Raw genomic sequence first — 17975 nt, 5'->3', positions numbered from 1 at the left:
AGCACAGCAAATAGGCACCTATCTCAGTAGCTGCTCTGAAAAACCTTATTAGGCACATGTCAACACATAAGTGTTAGAGGACAACCACTTCATACACAGACTTTTTAAAATAGCCTGGAACTGTTTGAACACTTTAGTACAAGGTTGATTTCTGAGGAAATGAATCTTCAAACTGAACAGCAAGTCTTTACCCATTTCAGTGCCTTTGTCAGTAGGTTTTGTGGTGCTGATTTAGATCCACCCACTGGTGTAACTGAGAATGGACTTCAAGGTGATTGTGGCTGTCAGTCAGTGCTGTTTCTGATTAGGAGATCTAAACTACCACTAAAATGCAAACCAGTCTTCAGGACAGCCTCCCTTTGCCCTAATGAAATCAGTGCATTTACCATATTCATGAAGAAACCAGAACATTCAATTAAAATGAAATTTTAAATAAAAAATGTCTTTGCTACAAAAATGTATTGGCATGCCTTCTGGACCTTTCTGGATATACCTATATGGCAAAAAGTATATCTAAATGAAAAATAACCTATACTTTCAAAGTAAATTTTGTCATTTAAGAAGGCATATGATACACAAACAAGTCAAGCCATGATCACATGGAGTCACATAAGCCCTGTAGATAAATTTCAACATCAAAGGAATGGTATCCCTTTATTGATAGTCACCAGTGAGATAATCGCTCTTCCAGTTCCCTCAGGAGGTCCCGATTGAGTTCGTAGAGCTGAGGTAGGTAGTAGAGGATCTGATTCAGGATTCTGTCCTCAATCACTGGCTTTCCAAGCTGCCTAGAGGCATGGGCCACAGCATCCCGGAAATCCTGCCAGAGTACAAAGGGGACAGAACCCCCCTTGCCATGAGTGAACAGCCTTCAAAGCACCAACACAGAGAGCACAATGGAGTTCTCATGGCAGACATTCCAGGCGCTGCTCCCTATTACCAAAGCCAAGGCGGGGACCATCTGGCTTACGTTTCTCTGCAGCTTCAATTTACTCCCCTGGGACTGCCTTAATCCCTTTGGTTTAACACTGGAGCTTTACTTTCTTGCTTCTGTATGCATAATATAGAAGTTGGTCATTATTTTTACAACATACCCTTAAGAAATGTGCTGGTATTACATATGAGGAAACTAAGGGGGCATAAACAAAGCTTGGATCTGCAAGGTTGTCGGCAGCCTTGGGTGTCTTCTTGCAAATATGTAAATCAAAAAGCAAAACTCTTCTATCAGCTAATACAATCATAGTATCTTGCTTAAAAAATCATACTACTGTTCATAAATCACCTACAAATGCCATTTTGGAGCACATTCTTCTTGGACAAAACATAGGATCACACTCTATGTAGCAACTCTCCTATATACAGGAAAATTAACATGTAACAAAAAGATACTATAACAACACATAGGGGAACTACGAGATTTCAAATGTTAGCAATGATTAAAACACTGGTACTTTCAAAACATTTATAGGGAGAAGGAAAATCCTTTACTCTTGAAGGATCTTATAGCATTTTTATGCTATAACTAGCTTTCATCAGGAATGAGCTGGTGCTCATTGATAATCATTAAACTATTCAAAATTAAAATCATGGCCCCACACAAGTCAGCATGGCTAGGACGGAAATTTGGTATTCATTAACAAGGTATTTTCTCTATTCACAGGCAAACAAGACCTGCAAAAAGGTTAGTAATAGAGCATTTCACTTGAAAAATAACACTGTCTAAACTGATAAAAAAATAAAATACAAATTAGGTGGCATTCTGTATCACCATGTCTCACTTAAATTTGGGCAACAGTGGAAAAAAGAAAATCAATCCATAATAGCTGTTTTTGAGTTTGTAGTTAATGAAACATGGTAGCACATGCACAGTCTCTAGGTATCCTGAAAAAGGTGACCATCAGCATATTTCAAAGTACAATGATGAGTTATATTTTAAATGTGCATGGGGTCCACACCTACCTTTGAAAATCTGTAGGGTCCTTGGTTGGTGGGTGGGGAGTGGGGGGAATCCAAACAACCCTTTTCTCTCTCCCCAGGTCTACCACACCAGTCTTACTAGCTATCTCATCAGTACAGCATCTGGCACTAGTTAGGGACCCTCAAACTCAAACCTCAACTTTCCCCTGCTCTCTCCTCATTACATCAGCTCTAGGCAGCATGAGATCCAGACACACTTTTTGCTTTGTGACCCTCTGGGTCATGAAGGCTATGACTGGGCAGTTCTGGCAAGAAACTGAAAGGAGATACAGGGCACTGGCTGTGCCTGGGGAAGGCTGAGAACTAAATGCAAGGAAGTTAAAAAACAGATGGCGTTATTCATATGGAAATGTTCTGTTTTACATCCTCTATGCAGCCTAGTGACACATAGGTTAACTACCAGCTGCATCTTATGGGTTTTCCTGACCCTGGGGCATTGCTTAACACTGAAATGATACACGGAAGTGCAATGGCAAAAGCTCAAATGAGGCATTCTGGAGAGCTTCATGCAAAATGCATCATCATATTATGATAATATTCTCCTTCCCCCCCAAATCCCATACACATACAATATACTGTATGTACTTTGCCATAGGATGAAACAAGAATTTTGTCTGAATGCCATAAGGCTACTTGCATGACAAAAAGAAAAGCAGTTTTGTATGTACAGTAATCAACAGCCCAGGCTTTCCCCTGACCAAATAATAAAAGGACAGCAGGGAGCCAGGTTTAAGCACTAGATAACACAGGAATGTCATCTGTAGTTAAGAGCATTTATATAACTTGTAGATATAGTATTCAAGGAATCTGCAGAGTGTATTCCAAATACAGATTTGGGTTTTCAACAACCTTGATCCAAAGTCCACCAGCTTCATCAGGATTTAGATCATGCCATGAAAGGTTCTATCATTAAAATAGCCAGCCAAAACTTTGCTTCATCACCCTCTCTGGCTCATTCCACAACTAAGTAAAAGGAGGAAGACTTGCAGAGAGGAAAGGTAGGTAAGAAAGATAAGGTGAAGCTTGCAAAATACGTCAAGCATCCTGTGAAACAACAAGAAGTAAACCTCAATGCTTTTTTATCTGTCCTGGTTTTTTAAATTATCAAGTCTTCACTACTGACTATGCATTTGACACTGTAATCATATTAAGATTTATTTTTAACCTGGCTGTGGGTGTGAAGTAACTGTCATGCCAAGTTCATCTTGAGATAAACTTAAGAGTTAAAGGCAGAGAGAACATGCCTTGGGATTGGGGGTGGGAAAAGTCAAACAAATGTAACAAGCTTGGAGTTAACAGTGTTTATACTTGAAGGTGCTGACCTTCTGAGAAAGTAATTTCTTATCCGAAGCCACAAAACATAGAACAGGTCTATTTTAATTACCCAATGTAAAACATGTTAACTTACAAAATAAACTCTGAAATTTCACTCCAAAGGGTGGAAGGTATTCAGATGACAACTTTTTATACAAGTAGATAAATGACTTAAAAATTAGAAATTGCAATAAAAGTAATTTAAAGCACCAGAGTCTAGCTCCTTGTAAACCTATATCCATTAACTGCTAAATAAAACCAAAATTGCTCTTGCAAATAATACATACATTGCTCTGATATTTATATATACCTGCATGAAATGATTTATTACAAACATATTTAGCACACAGTCCTATATAACACTGCTGAAAAGCATAGCTTTCATCAGTCTGTTCAAAGACAATCACCGAGGTTGTCCTAGAAATTATTCTGTTTGAAGCAATGCAGCAATCCATTACAGTGAATTTTAAAGACAGACTTTTTAATTAAAAATGAGCCTTTCAAATAATACAATCTTACCAATTTAACAAACTCCAACCAATAAACAAAAATAAACCAAACAACATGCTATGCTTTGGCATTAATGTACTTATTTCACTGAAACATTTGCAACTCTAGACAAGTTTCATATGCTGTATGACCAGAATATTATGCTAATTATACTGAATCATCCCACCTTCTTATCAGGATGATTTTTTCCTTTTAGAAGAGGGGAAACTACTGTACACTTTCTGAAATGCTTTTATACAGTTTCTGCATTTTATTCTGGTCCAGTAACAATCTTCGGATACCACTTTTTACTGCTAAGGTAAAGGTAATTGTCTTCACACAGCTACTTCACAAGGACAGCACCCATCACCATCCCTGGGAAGAACATTCTTTCCAAACCAGAATGTGTTTTAATCCATTCTAGACTGAGATAGCATCCCACTGGGTACTAGTCCTTATGAAAATCTAGTCTAGGAATATTAAGGACTTCTGAGTACATAATGTTGCTGAATTACTGTGGATAAAACACTTCAAACTTGAAAAGGTTTAGAGAATTTTATTTATCCTATTAGTATACACTTCCTTTAGAGCTGTGCAGTTTTTAAGCAGTATTTGAGAAGGATATCACCATCACTGCTTTTGTTTCCTCCCATCCCTCCTTCAATGCAGCTTCCTTAAATAAGCAAAAGGCCGTGATATCTGAAATAATTCTGACCCTGTTGTGAATCACATACAATCAGCCCACGCACTTCCCCTCTGCAAAGGTCCTGACTCATGATCCCTCCCAGTCCTTTCCACTGGAGGAATCTCAGCTCCCAGCAAAGCGACCTGCCCATGTCAGTATAAGGAGCAAAGCAACTAGTTTAGTTGTAAACCAAAACAGGTATGGAGCAGACGAAACCCTCCCTCAGCTGCTGACTCAGTTAAAAGCACCTTCAAGGATCTAACAGATGAATGAAGATAATTACAAATGGATGAAATTAAGAGTTCTTGGAAATGTAACAGAAAGTACTACATGATCTAAATATGGTCCAATATTCTACTCTAACGCTTCAACCAATATTCATCTTGGATCTGTTCTCCCAGAAAATACCACCAGCAAAATAGAAGTAAGTCATAATCCTTTCCGCTGAGGTACAACTTCCAGCTAAATACACCTGCAGATAGCTCAAATATCAGTTTAATTTAAAGGGAAAAAAAAGAGCATGTTTGCATTTCGATGCTTTTCAAGGAACACACGCAGACATCCTATGGGGAGGAAGAAGAGAAGTGGAAGTTTCATGCTCTGGGAAACAGCCAGGCTGCTACATGTGACAAACTGTAAACGTGACTGCTTAGGAACACAGCTACAGATTTCACAAATACAGTATTTAAAACATAAATAGGCACTCCTAACCAGAGTCAGACTATTAGCCATAAACTGCTAAGTTAAACTACAGCAACCATAGTTAATGAAGACTATGACTAAGTGTGGATTGAGACATTTTTCAAACATGTAAGATTACTTCTAGAAAGATGCCAAGTAGTTTCACACATTTTTTTCCCCTCAGTTAGTAAAATAATTTTAAGTCTTTAACAATATAATTAATTTTTTACAACAATCAATGATTTGACCATGACATTTTCCCAGAATGTTATTTCAGGGAATAGGCTGGGTAGTAGAACCATATTTCCTTCTAAACCTAAACTATTTCACTAGCCTTTTTAATAAGAGGACTACAGTTGCAACTCATTGTCTGGCAAGTGCCTTAATCAGCAATTCTAAAGCACTTCAGAGACTAAAAAGTTTTCGACATATTTACTTCAGACTGGTCAAATCTTGAAATTTTACAGATGGAGGAAAAGGATTTGGAGGTTGAGAGAATTTTTCACAGCCAAATGGTAGGTCGCTTGTAAGCCAGGACCAGAGGTCAGAACTTCCTTTGCTCCAAAGCCCACAGCTATTATTTTTTTTAACCTATATTTTCATCACATTCTTTTTCCAAATCTACTATGAATTATTTTTCAGAATATTTGGCAACAATATACAGAAATATTCTTTGGGCACAGAGCAACTCAGAGAGGAGAGATAAGTCTGCCTCTCCTATGTCCCTTTAGGCCAGTTCACTGCTTCTTATTTCTGCAAGTGCCCTCAGGGAAGAAATAACACTTCTCCCAATTTCTTTTTTACCCTCAGGGGACCATGCATGAACCATCTCACAAAGATGCATACAGAAGAGCTAATTTGATTTAACCCCCTTTGTTTTCAGGAGTTTCGAAAAGGATTTTACTGGAATTTTGTGCCCTGAAAGAACAGAAATAAAGAGAACTCAAGATTACACCTAATGTTTGATTACACCCTCAAGCAACCCCATTCATCTAGTCTGTTTGAGAGCATGTGGAAAGCCAGGTGAGTCCCTTATGTCTGTTACAACCAGCTTACTCAGTATTTATAGCAGTGTCTCCCAATGTTTATGATTTTCTCGAGACTTTTGCCGTGTGTCTTCAATAGGAGCCATCAGGTGTACTTACAGGTGTGACACTGTCCACACAGGACAGCAGGCACCCTGCTATCTTCAAGAGTTGCTTCACCTAACTTGACTTTGTCAATATAAAAGAACAAATTCAGTGGGACTTATAAGCAGTTTGCAATCACATTCCCACCTTCTCAGCTACTTCATGCTCCACTTCTAAGGCTCTAAGACATAACAAATTAAAAACCTTTTCCTTACATCAACAGTCCTGTTCCTTGGCTCTATTAAGTGCCACGAGCTGCATTTAACTGGCATTGGTAAGGCAGACCAAGGAAAATAGTATCAATTTCAGATCACTGTGAATAGAATTAGTCGATAAATGATTAATAGATGGCTCAGGTGGTGTAACAGAGCATCCCCATACCAGTAAAATCTTTACTATGGGTAAAACAACCCAACCTGGGGGGAATCTAAGCTCTAGTTCCAGAAATTTATTAGAGGTTGCTTGACTGGCAGTTAGTGATCCTGACACTGAATCTAGTAAGTAAAAGTGGTTCAGTGTATATGAAATAAAAAGGATAGTTTTATCAACATTAAAATGTCATCCATAAGAAATACAGATTTAAATCAACAGATTTAATAATCTCTGTGACAAACATACACAAACACCAGGTATATAACTCTGTGGAAATAAAAAACCATGTTTCTGCAACCTTTCTCAGCAATGGCAATTTTTATTTAATGAAAGATGCACACATATAGAGCCTCAAAACTAGCACCCTCTCTGACAAGGCCATTCTCCAAGATTCCCCACTCCAGGCAAACAAGTTGAGGACCAAGTATTTCCTCAACTCCTAGCCTAGCACCTTCTCTGTTAGACCAGGCTGAATACATGCTGATTGTTACTGCTAGCCAACAAAAACATTCTAATAGTTTTTATTTGGCAGCTAGGAATAGAGTTGCAAGCTATCCATTAAAGGAAAAGCAAAACACATCCTACACCACTGCACATCTACGCTGCATGGACAACTTAGAGTTTATCCTATTATTTTCCCTCTCTTATATTCCTCTTCTGCTTGCCTGTATCCTCCTCCTCATCAACAGCCTTTTCTTCCAGTACTGCATGTTACCAGAAAAAGTAGTAAACTGAAAAGCAAAGACACCTTTAACAAATCAGTTACATGCCTGGAGAATATGATAATTTAAAATTATATAGCTCTCTTCCTGTTACTAGTAGTTAAAGTTCTGTACCAGAAATCGTGCTGAATATAAATTGTATATTGGCCGCCACAACTGCTTGATCCAGCTTTTAAAAACCAAGCTTGAACAGAATCAGAAAATCAAGTACTAGAAGGAATCTAAGAGAGGAACAGGCAAATGGTGTGGTAAATTTTTTGCTTTCTGGAAAAAAAAAATCTTTATTACAGGACTGAATACAACCACCTATAAGAACCTTTATTCCCAGTTTCAGAGAACATGCTTCTCAACAGACTGAGAAAGACCAACGCAGCTGTTTGCAATATAACAACTTCTATTGCTCAAGGAAAAAAATTACTATGCTTGCACTTAAGAGAGTGACAAAATGGTAAAAACACATATCATTTAGTTGACAGAAAACACATAAAACTGAGCTAGAGAAAGAAAAATCCTTCATTAGCTTACTATTATCACCTTCAACACAGCATGTTTTACAGAAGACTGATCTGCATAAACATGGATGAAACCATGCTGAAGACATTGCAGGTACTGCAATCAGAGCTATTATCACGAGCAAACATCTGTCAAGGCACTGCAGCCCAAAAACATACATGCCGCCATGGTGATGGATGCACTATTAGAGCTATTAAATGGATTACTTAAAGAATGTGCATTTTAACGTACAATTTCTAAAGGTAAATTGTTCCCACCTCCCCCCACCACTTAAACAGTGATTCTAACAGAAAACTTTGGGTTTGTTACTATGTACATATTTATAAGCCAGTACAAGCTGGCTCACTATAAATATGATCCTGATTAACATAAATGGATATATATCCAATTTTCAGTATTCAAGCAACACCCACACTCAGCTGGAAGACTGTGTACATTAATTGAGGAGACACAGAAGGAACCACCAAAATATTCACCCATTACAGAAAATGTGAGACTAAAGTTCAGATTAATTTTTGTATTTCGAGTATGCAGACAAAGCAGAAAAAAGTCACAGTCACTGCAAAAAAACTTAAACATAAAACTTTAATAGATTAAACAAATAGAAGAGGAAACTACTTCTTTTTTGAGTACTTACAATGTGTAAGAGCTTTAGCACATCCACAAACCTATCAGAAAAGCAAGAAAAAGCAAATAGTTACATTTTAATTGCCCAGTTAAAATAAATTGAGTAGCTGTTAAGTTTAGCATTGACACTTACACTTTCTCTGAGCTCATGATCTCCTTGGCAATATGGTAAACCTTTGTTTTCTTTCCAGCTGCCTTACTCTGCAAATGAAATGATATGTTATACTGTGCACCTACTAAAATGGTCATAAAGATCATTTCCAGCTAGTAGTTCCTCAAATCCAATGTAATTATTCAGTTGTTATTTCTAAAAAGAAACATTTTATGCTGCTTTGAAATTTCTTGGCTTGAAATCTGTATTTTCAGGATCTGTGAGAAAATCAATTTAGCTTGTAGCTGGAAACAACAATATTAGCTAGGATTAGTTTTTACAACACTATCAGCTTTTTCATTTAATTATTACAGGAAGCACTGAAGCCCATAATGAATGAAGTCCTAACAAGTAACAATTACTATTTAACCAAAGTATTAAAGTACAGATTGTATTTCTATATTATTTAATCTTTTTTCCTGATTAATACAGCAACAGTAATATTTGCAGTAAACTAAAATCTATTTCAGGAACATTTTAAAAGACACATATATTTTATTTTCTGAAAAACAGGAAAAAAATCACAGTGAAGATAGAAGTCATCTTCTGTCTATCTATTAAAGGGGCTGCTGGAATACACAGCAACTGTCCTGCAGAGATGCAGAAGTGTGAGCTTGGTCATCTACCTTAAACACTGTGGAGATGCTCTTGGTTTTTATGCACACACTGGGCTCCCAAAAAATCAATCCTACTAGTAGATCAGATCAGGTAGAGGGAACAGGTACAACAAAATAAACAAGAGGCAGGCATTTGCTACACAGTGCAACTCCCACATATGATTTCCCTCAGATAAAACACCTTTCCGCAAAACTGCTCTCATGGTTTGCCATATGCTTCTCTGCTGCCAGCTGTCATCATGTCTATTAGACATTCAGGCTTTCATTTTAATGGGCTGTATAGAAAGAACGTGGATGAGGAGCACTAAAACATCACAGGATACACAACATAAGGGAGGGAGGCTATATTGAGTATGGCAGTTTAAAACAGGCACTGAACAGTTCATCTAGAAAATCAGATTTTGGTGGTGTTATATCCACAAAACTTTGGTTCATAATCATTAATGTTTCAAGATTTGTCTGGAGATTTGGCTCTTCTCCAAACCTATAAATAAATCTCAAGTTTTGGAAATTAAACCATGGAACAGATGATACTCACGGCTAATTTTAATGACATTGCTGAATTCGAAATAAAAAACTAAATCTTAATTAAACTTTTTAATTTGAATTCAAATGACACTGTGCCTAATTACTAAATTAAAATTAGTTTCTAAATTAAATTATTTGGCGTTGCATTACATGCATACAAAACACATTATTTATTTTATATGCAGTGTAGACATCTGCACACAGGGCTGGGATTTGACCTCTGAAATGAAATGTTTCCAAAACCACTTCAGTCTATCCAGTGAGAGTCAGTCGTGCTCAAGTGAGATTGTAACACCTACCCTCAGGCCTCTGCCTTATTAGAAGGCAGAGGTGACAGCTCCCTACAAGACTGAATTCACGAGTATGTCAATTATGTAGAGAAGGTATCTGCAATCGATGTAGACGTAACAGTTGCAAATGAGATGAAAATTAGTATTTTGAGAAGAAGATACTACTGCTAAACAATTACAAAATGAAGTATCACAGTCTGTTTTCAACCCCATTTAAAAGACTTTTCACACACCAGCTGGCACGGAAAATGCCACCTTGCCTTTGCTCAGCCAAAGATAGTCTGGCTCTGAGAGCCTCCAGAGGGAGAACCAAAGGGATAAAATTAAGGCTCTCAGGCACAGCATTGGACAGGAGCCTTGTAACTCCCTGAACAGATATAAAGCATTGAAATAGCCAGATGCTTGTGGTAAGGAAAAATCAAAACAAGCCCAGCTGATGACCAATGCAGAGACTCCTTCATCCTCTGCAGCTGCTCTCCCTGTAAGGAAGCTGCTTGTTAATCCCCAGCTGCCGGCCACACGTGCTGAAAGCAGCTGGAGCCAGCCCACAGCAGATGCCTCACAGCAAGCACTGAACTACTCAGGAAAACCTGCCCGAGAACGCTTGTAATGGGAACACTTTCCTGTAAAACTCCATAGTGAAGGGTTCAGGGCATCTCCAGAAGCACACAAGGTAAGTTAGCTTCTATACAGTTTAGTTTAACAGGAACAAGCTTTTCTCTTGACTCTTTCCCAATTTATTCCTTTTATTCCTCTAATTTGGTTAAACATCATCAGGTCTGACAAATCAAGCCTTCTCTTCCAGCACTAAAAAGTTTCCTTGGGGTTTTTTGTTTGTTTGTTTGTTTATTTTATTGAGCCTCGTTGGGGGGGCAGGGTTAAAATTATTTTTAAGGAAAGGAAGCAAATATAACTACTATCAAAGGAAACAGCTGCCAGCACTGATGCTGAGGAGAGGCACTGGTCTATGGGTGGGCTGGTTTCAGGGCATCCAGGACTGAGAAATAAGAAGGTGAGTATCCCCAAGGAGAGGGATAGAAGCCTCAAAAGTTCATTTATAGCAGTTATTGCTGTCTTCTTTATAAGTCTATTTATAACTCTCAAAACAAGATTTCTAAATGTGCATTCGTGCATGTAATTCCATTAGAGGGGCATGGTAGGCAGGTCTGCTGCTCCATGATTCAGTGAAAGAGTGAGAACAATTATGCCATGCAACACACATTTTTAGTATTTCTAAACTTGATCTCTTAATATCAGGCTAACATTCATATATGAAATTAAGCTTTTAGAAAAATACCCCACTAAACAATAAGAATAATGAAAAGAAATACATAAAGTTATGTTGACTCAAGTCCTTTTATTTGAAAATATCCCAACAGGTGAAACCTTAAGAAATAGTACAAGAGGGAGGAATAGCTTTAGAAGATAAAGTAAAAAGATACCTGTTTATCTTCTAGAGGATCAGTCTCCCCTTTGCTGGAATCAGAATTTGTGTCATCATCTTCATCAGAACTGTTCATGATATCTTCTTCATCTGACTGAATATCTCCCATTACCACATTAGGATGATCATGGTGTTCTTCTAAGGATCTAAAATTAAAATATGTATAGTCGATAAACATACCATACTCTATTTACGTAAAGACCTTTCTGGTTTACCCCACAATAAATGCTTTACTTGTTAACAGAAATACTGAAAGCAGTAGTGGGTAGTCTGAAAATGACCACAGTGGTAGGTTTTTTCACAGTAGACTCAAAATTCTGCAATGGTTTGTCTATGCTAGTATTGATACAATGCTCATTGACAGTGAGCAAAGGGCCACAGTACCTTTGGAGTATTTATATTATTCTTGCCCATCAGAGTTTGCCTAACAACAAAGTCTAATAAATCTATTCCCTTATTGCTGTGCACATGTACAGTGCAACATTTATATTGTATGCCAAAAGGATAAAGAAAGATCACTGGCATATTGCTATCTGTCTGATAGCAGCAGATCTTGTTCCAGACATGGTACCCAGACTGGAGCTTTCTGTCTGCAACTCGAGATTTGTGTATATACACAGGGCTGTTTCTCAATGCATATGCTAAACAACTGCATCAGGGATGGCAATATTATAACCACTCTGTCCAACAATTCTTAAAAACAGGAAGGCAAAAGCTTCTGTGATGACAAATTCCCATCCCCCATAAACAGACACCTTTCAGGTGGCTGTCAAAGCTATGAAATATAACCTTGTTTTGCTGCTGTACAATGATTACAGAGGTCACTTTTCATTAGCTTCAGCTGTATTTGCAATACAAAAATTGCATAAGACAGGTACACAACCTTCTTCTTCTAACTTGCCTTGACAACTTTAATAGAGATTTAAGAAATACAATTCTAGAAGAAAATAAAAAAGGGGGTAGGGAAAGATAAATAAGAAAACAAAGACTAGAGGAAACAGAACCTTAAGTTCTAGTAAAATTACACAGAAACACAGCAATTCTCTGAGCTCTTACTTTTAATCCTTAAAAGTATCTGATAAAAACTATCAGAAATAGCATAATCTGTGTTCAAGGTCTGCAGAAAGATGTTGGGATGCCACATACTTATTCTGACATAAGCCAAAACCAAATAGCTATCCTGTAAAACAAAAAGCAAATTCAGACACGCTTGTCCCCAAGATGCTGCAGCCAGCAGAGATCTCACTGGGCTGATAACACTTTACTTTGCACAGCCAACAACTCCCGGGGCTTCTCCACCCAGCTGCCCTCTGCCTCTCTGCACAGGGGGTAGTGAAAACTGATCTTTTCCTAGCTTTGAATCACAGGGAAGCAAGGATGGTGGGTAACTATTCAGACTCACTACCTCCAGCTGTGATAGCTACCAGAAAGAAAACCTGTCACTGTAGATCCCATGGAAGGTGTCTGCCAGTAACCTGAACAGCTGATGAATTCCTCAGGGTTCGGTATTGGGACCGATGCTGATGAAGATCTTTGTTGATGACATGGACAGTGGGATTGAGAGCATCCTCAGCAAATCTGTAGATGACACCAAGCTGTGTGGTGTGGTCACCATGCCAGAGGGAAGAGATGCCATCCAGAGGACCTGGACAGGCCTGAGGGGTGGGGCTGCACAAGCTTCATGAAGTTCAACAAGGCCAAGTGCAAGGTCCTGCACCTGGGTCATGACAATCCCAAGCACAAACACAGGCTGAGTGAAGAATTGATTGAGAACAGCCCCGAGGACAAGGATTTGGGTCAGTTGGTGGACAAGAAGTCCCACATCACCGAGCAACGTGCATTAACAGCCCAGAAAGCCAAATCATACCCTGGGCTACATCAAAAGCAGTGTGGCCAGCAGGTCAAGGGAGGGGATTCTGCCACAGCAAGGTGTTGATTAGTCAATGCTCAAGACAGAGTTAATAAAACAACCAAATAAATACCACCAACGACCAAAAAAACCAACACACAAATGCTGATCACAAACAGAAATATATTTAGAGATGAAGACAAGATTAGCTGGTCTGTGGACAGACTTTGGTCAGCCACGAATATAGAGAAAATTAAAATAGCTTAGTTCTATTATGACAACACAGGAAATACTCAGGAAACTCCCAAGCAGTTACTGTCTCCCAGAACCAAATGGGAGGAAGGCAATTACTGTAAAGTCATCACTGAGTTCAAACAAGGTCCTGAGCCAAGGCTGCAGCACCCTGGGTGCAGAGAAACACCCATTTATTTCAGCTGGGAAGTGATCAGCTTCATGCAGGAAGATGGCGGCCACCAGAGAGATATGCTGATGACAACAGCACATGGTGTACAGTGTACACCAGGGATAGTTCCCAGAGTCTCCAGGAAGGACCTAGGAGCTTTCCCTACAACCACACTAGCAGGAAATGAAGACTTCTGCAGTTACTCATTAACTTCAGCAATTTAGAAAACTCCATATCTAGTCTATATAATTCACAGTCACGTCATCTGTTGGCCTGAGAATGTTTATTTCAGCACATGCCATCCAATTTTATAGGTGACAAACATCTTTATTACATCTGTAGCATGACATCAGGTAGATATATCTCCCAGCTTTAGTCAAAATCTGCAACAGAAATAACCACTGCAATTCTTTCCTTTACCAAATTACTCAGTTTTACCATTCACATCTGTCACTAAATCTACCTCTGATCAGGGGCATTTTTTTCCCCATTGCAAAATGTATTAAGCACTTTTCTCTCTCCCCACACTTGAATTCATTATTTAGCCCATTATTCACTAAATTTTAATTTGTTTAATAGACATTTTATTGCCCTTTTCCCTATCCTTAATATTTTTCTCAATTGTTGCTTTAATTTCCTTTAACTAAGATCCCTTCTCATCAAGAAAACATTGTTTTCACATCTCTTACATGACTGTTCTTTTGCCTAAGCACATTCTACTGGATGCCCTCTCCCAGATTTTGCTATCATTTTCCAGTTAAACTTTTCAGGGCAACTGTGCCAAAACTCAAAGTTTTAAAAACCCCCACCCTTTTGGAAGTCAGAAACAAGCATACTTGTATGTCAGGCTGTATTCTACTTGTGCAAACATAATCCCATCACCACTGAAGGATGAAGAACAAGCTAGACAGCCAGTGTTGTGTACAGCATTTTCTAAATGTAAGCTTAATTGGCTTATCTAATAGAAAGTTACAGTTAAAAAACTACTTTAAAATTTTAATAATTAACAAGTGATGATTTAGGATGTTTGGCAAGTGTCCACAAATGAGAGACACTCACTGTATACATTTCTTTTCTTCCTATGAATCACAATGCTTAAACAGTAAGCTCTTTTTCTGGCCTTTGTGGTGCAGATGCACCTACGATTCATGAAGGAAACTATAAGAGCTGAGAGAACCATAAATAAAATCTTGCATACAGTATCTGCTCCACCAAAGCATCTCTTAGTAATCCACATAAGTCTTTATCCTCTATGTGCTCAGCTTACAGGCCTCCAGTTCTTCCACCTCATACATTTTGTTGAGGCTTTTTCTGTGGTTATTTTTAATGTTTTTTTTTCCTTTTTAATTGCTTTTTAAAGGAAAAAAAAACCACCTTGGATGATTAGATGATTAATAAATCAGTTCACACCCAGCCATTTTCGAGACTCAAACAAGCTTCCAGTTCAGGGATAGGATGCAATACTGTAGCCATGGGTAGATGCCCTCCCGGTGGTGTCTGCAGCTGTGTCTCTTCTTCAGAGAAAACGGTGACAAAGTCACTGTGTTGATTTGCCTTTATCAGTCACATGCTGGAGAACGTGATTCTCCTCATACCTTATGTCTCAACCTTTCATTGTAAATGCTATGGCTTTTCTGATGAAACAGAAAGCAGTTTTGTATTTACTGATGACTCTCTTCTGTACTTTTACCTCTGAAGTCATCTATAACGTAACTGTACGCATGGTTCTCTTAAAGTTATCTCTGGATACAGTGAAACCTCTTCTTTTCAGTTTCTTTTCAGTGAAACTTCTCTTCAAATGTCTTTGGAAACAGTCGTAAATCTTTAAATAAACAGAATAGTTTCTAACACACATGAATTCCCCCTTTTCAAAATACCACAACCATGCAGTAATGCTTATTTTAAGCAACTCTTCTGATAGGTATTTTGGGGATACTGTGAACTATCTCTATCTTGTTCTCTCTTCATCACGATTCTTTGCCCTACCCACAGCAACACCAAGAGAAACTTCTGCATTATCAGTCATGTGAAACACCATCCCTGCCAACTCACTGTGCTGTGCCCTGAGTAAGAATATCTTGCCATATCTCGTGAGCAAGTTATCTAAATATAGATGTGGGGCTTTTTTATTTGACACATAAAATGAAGAAACCATCAGTTTGCCTTGGAATGAGCAGTTTATGGGATGGTGCATATACACTGTGCTGTATCTTCCCACTGCAACAGTAAAATATTAATGAAATAAAACGTGTCAGTCCTATTAAGATACACAGCAGGATAAACTGACAAAACTTAAGAAATGTCATCAAGCTATTACAGACAGAAAAATAAATCTTACTGTCTTCAAGAGGTGACCAAGACTAGCTCAGATTACCTTATTTGTATTATTACAGAACCTTCAAATACACCTGAGGCTTCACTTTCAGACACTGCTGATTTAAACCCTACACATGGCACTATAGCCTGAAGTCACGATTAACATTTCAGTCTCAGTTTCCAATTCCTTTAGAAGGCAAATAGTATATTAAGCTTGACTGAGATGAATCAGAAAGATTTTCTGCCATGGAATGCCCCAACATTAAATATTTTATAGTATGTTGGAATTACTTAAAGTGTTAGCATCATCCTAACTACTAAAAAGCAAGTTTTCACAGCTCCAAAGTATGAGTTAAAATAGATTTATCCACACGGCTTCTTTATACACATTTCTTTGTGATATTCACTATTTTTAAATCTTTTCTCTGCTTCCAGTAAGCAATAAAAGTACGTAGGAGTGCTGAATGAACAGAACTTTGCACACAGCACTCCACTAAATTCTTCCTTTCTTATCCTTTTGTTGCTTTAAAAGGAATATCCATTATACTCTGCTTTATCCTTCTGTCTCTTCCTCCAGTATTTCATTGCGATTTTTTGTAGGTGTTTTTGTTTGTTTATTTTTAAAGAAAGCCTTCAACATACAGGCAAAATTACACAAACTGAAGTTCCTACTGAACTGAAAAATACACACTAGAACATCCAGAGAGCCAAAAAGCATGCCCTATTATAATATTTAATCTCAAATCCTTTTCCATAGCTGTTTGCACCTCCCTTTTCCCCAGAGGAGCAACAACTACTATTTATCCTTTTTTGGCTTTTAATACCATCAGTCCCTGCAATCAATTTCAGTAATTAAGGCATAATCAGCTGCTCGTTTTTCAAGATCTAAAAGCAGGGAGGCAATACCCAATCACATTATTACACATTTTTCATAGATCCTCATACTTTTAATAGCTGTAGGTAAGGCAGGACGCCCCACTGACTAGTTCCCTCAATGAATCCTAGTTGTACATTTCTGGGAAAATCAAAGGATAAAAGACCTAAAGAAAAAATGTTCTATGGCATTTTTTCTGTTTGGTTTTATCTAAATTCAGAATCTCTTTCACGGAAAGGCTGCAAATATAAAACTCAAGTCAATATCCCAAAACAATTGAGAAATCAATTTCCTGATTTGGATGCTCAAGACAATAGGAGACACTCCTGGAAACCCAAAGCAAAAGTGAAATTATTGCTTGGTTAATAATTGCTTGACTTTGTTTAGTGAACTTTCTTTTATTTAATAATTCTTTTTAAAGACAGTTAATGTCTTTAATATTTAATTACTGCAGGTTTTCAGTAAAAAGAAAATCAGTTCTTAAAAGCACACATACTTGGCAAAGCATAAAGGCAAAAAGGAATACCAACCAACATCACTAGTGAGCTCCTATGGAAGTTTTAAGAACTTACATGAGGAAGATTAGAGATCAGCAAGATTAATAAAGGCATCGATTATTGTGTTTTTTGCAGGAGTTACATTTTGCTGCAGTACCTCAGCTCCATAACCATCCTGAAGAAGCCAACATCACGTTTCCTTTCTCAAAACAGTCTAGAAAGCATAAGGATGAACTTCCTATCACTTCAGATGCACCTGGAACCTAACCCACCAGATATTCACCTATCATTTGAACTTCAGGTTCTCTGAACAGTGTTGACTGCCCACCATTAGAGCTGAAAAGCATCCCTCCCTCACTGTCCTCTTCATGTCCCCCTGCTTTTCATTTCTCCTTCAGTCATACTGGACCATTAAGTAGCAAATGAGGATGAAAAGCAACCTAGGCCAGGGGGATTACTTATCTGAGTTATTCACACAGCATCAGTCACCTCTCTG

At 38.0% G+C, this 17975-nt stretch overlaps 1 protein-coding gene across 1 annotated transcript in view; it reads right to left on the bottom strand.

The window, feature by feature from the left end:
* FGD6 (FYVE, RhoGEF and PH domain containing 6) overlaps positions 1–17975 on the bottom strand; it is a 71299-nt gene that overhangs the window by 30330 nt on the left and 22994 nt on the right. The window contains exons 3-6 of the mRNA XM_071552067.1: positions 11539–11686; positions 8644–8711; positions 8521–8551; positions 669–820 (exon numbers count right to left, since the gene is read on the bottom strand). Coding sequence (XP_071408168.1) covers positions 669–820; positions 8521–8551; positions 8644–8711; positions 11539–11686 — 399 coding nt within the window. The remainder of the gene's footprint in view (positions 1–668; positions 821–8520; positions 8552–8643; positions 8712–11538; positions 11687–17975) is intronic.

This window comes from Pithys albifrons, chromosome 3 (assembly GCF_047495875.1).
Source record: "Pithys albifrons albifrons isolate INPA30051 chromosome 3, PitAlb_v1, whole genome shotgun sequence".
Lineage (NCBI taxonomy): Eukaryota > Metazoa > Chordata > Aves > Passeriformes > Thamnophilidae > Pithys > Pithys albifrons.
Note: the sequence above shows the minus strand (reverse complement) of the source record. Positions and strands in the feature narration are given on the sequence as shown.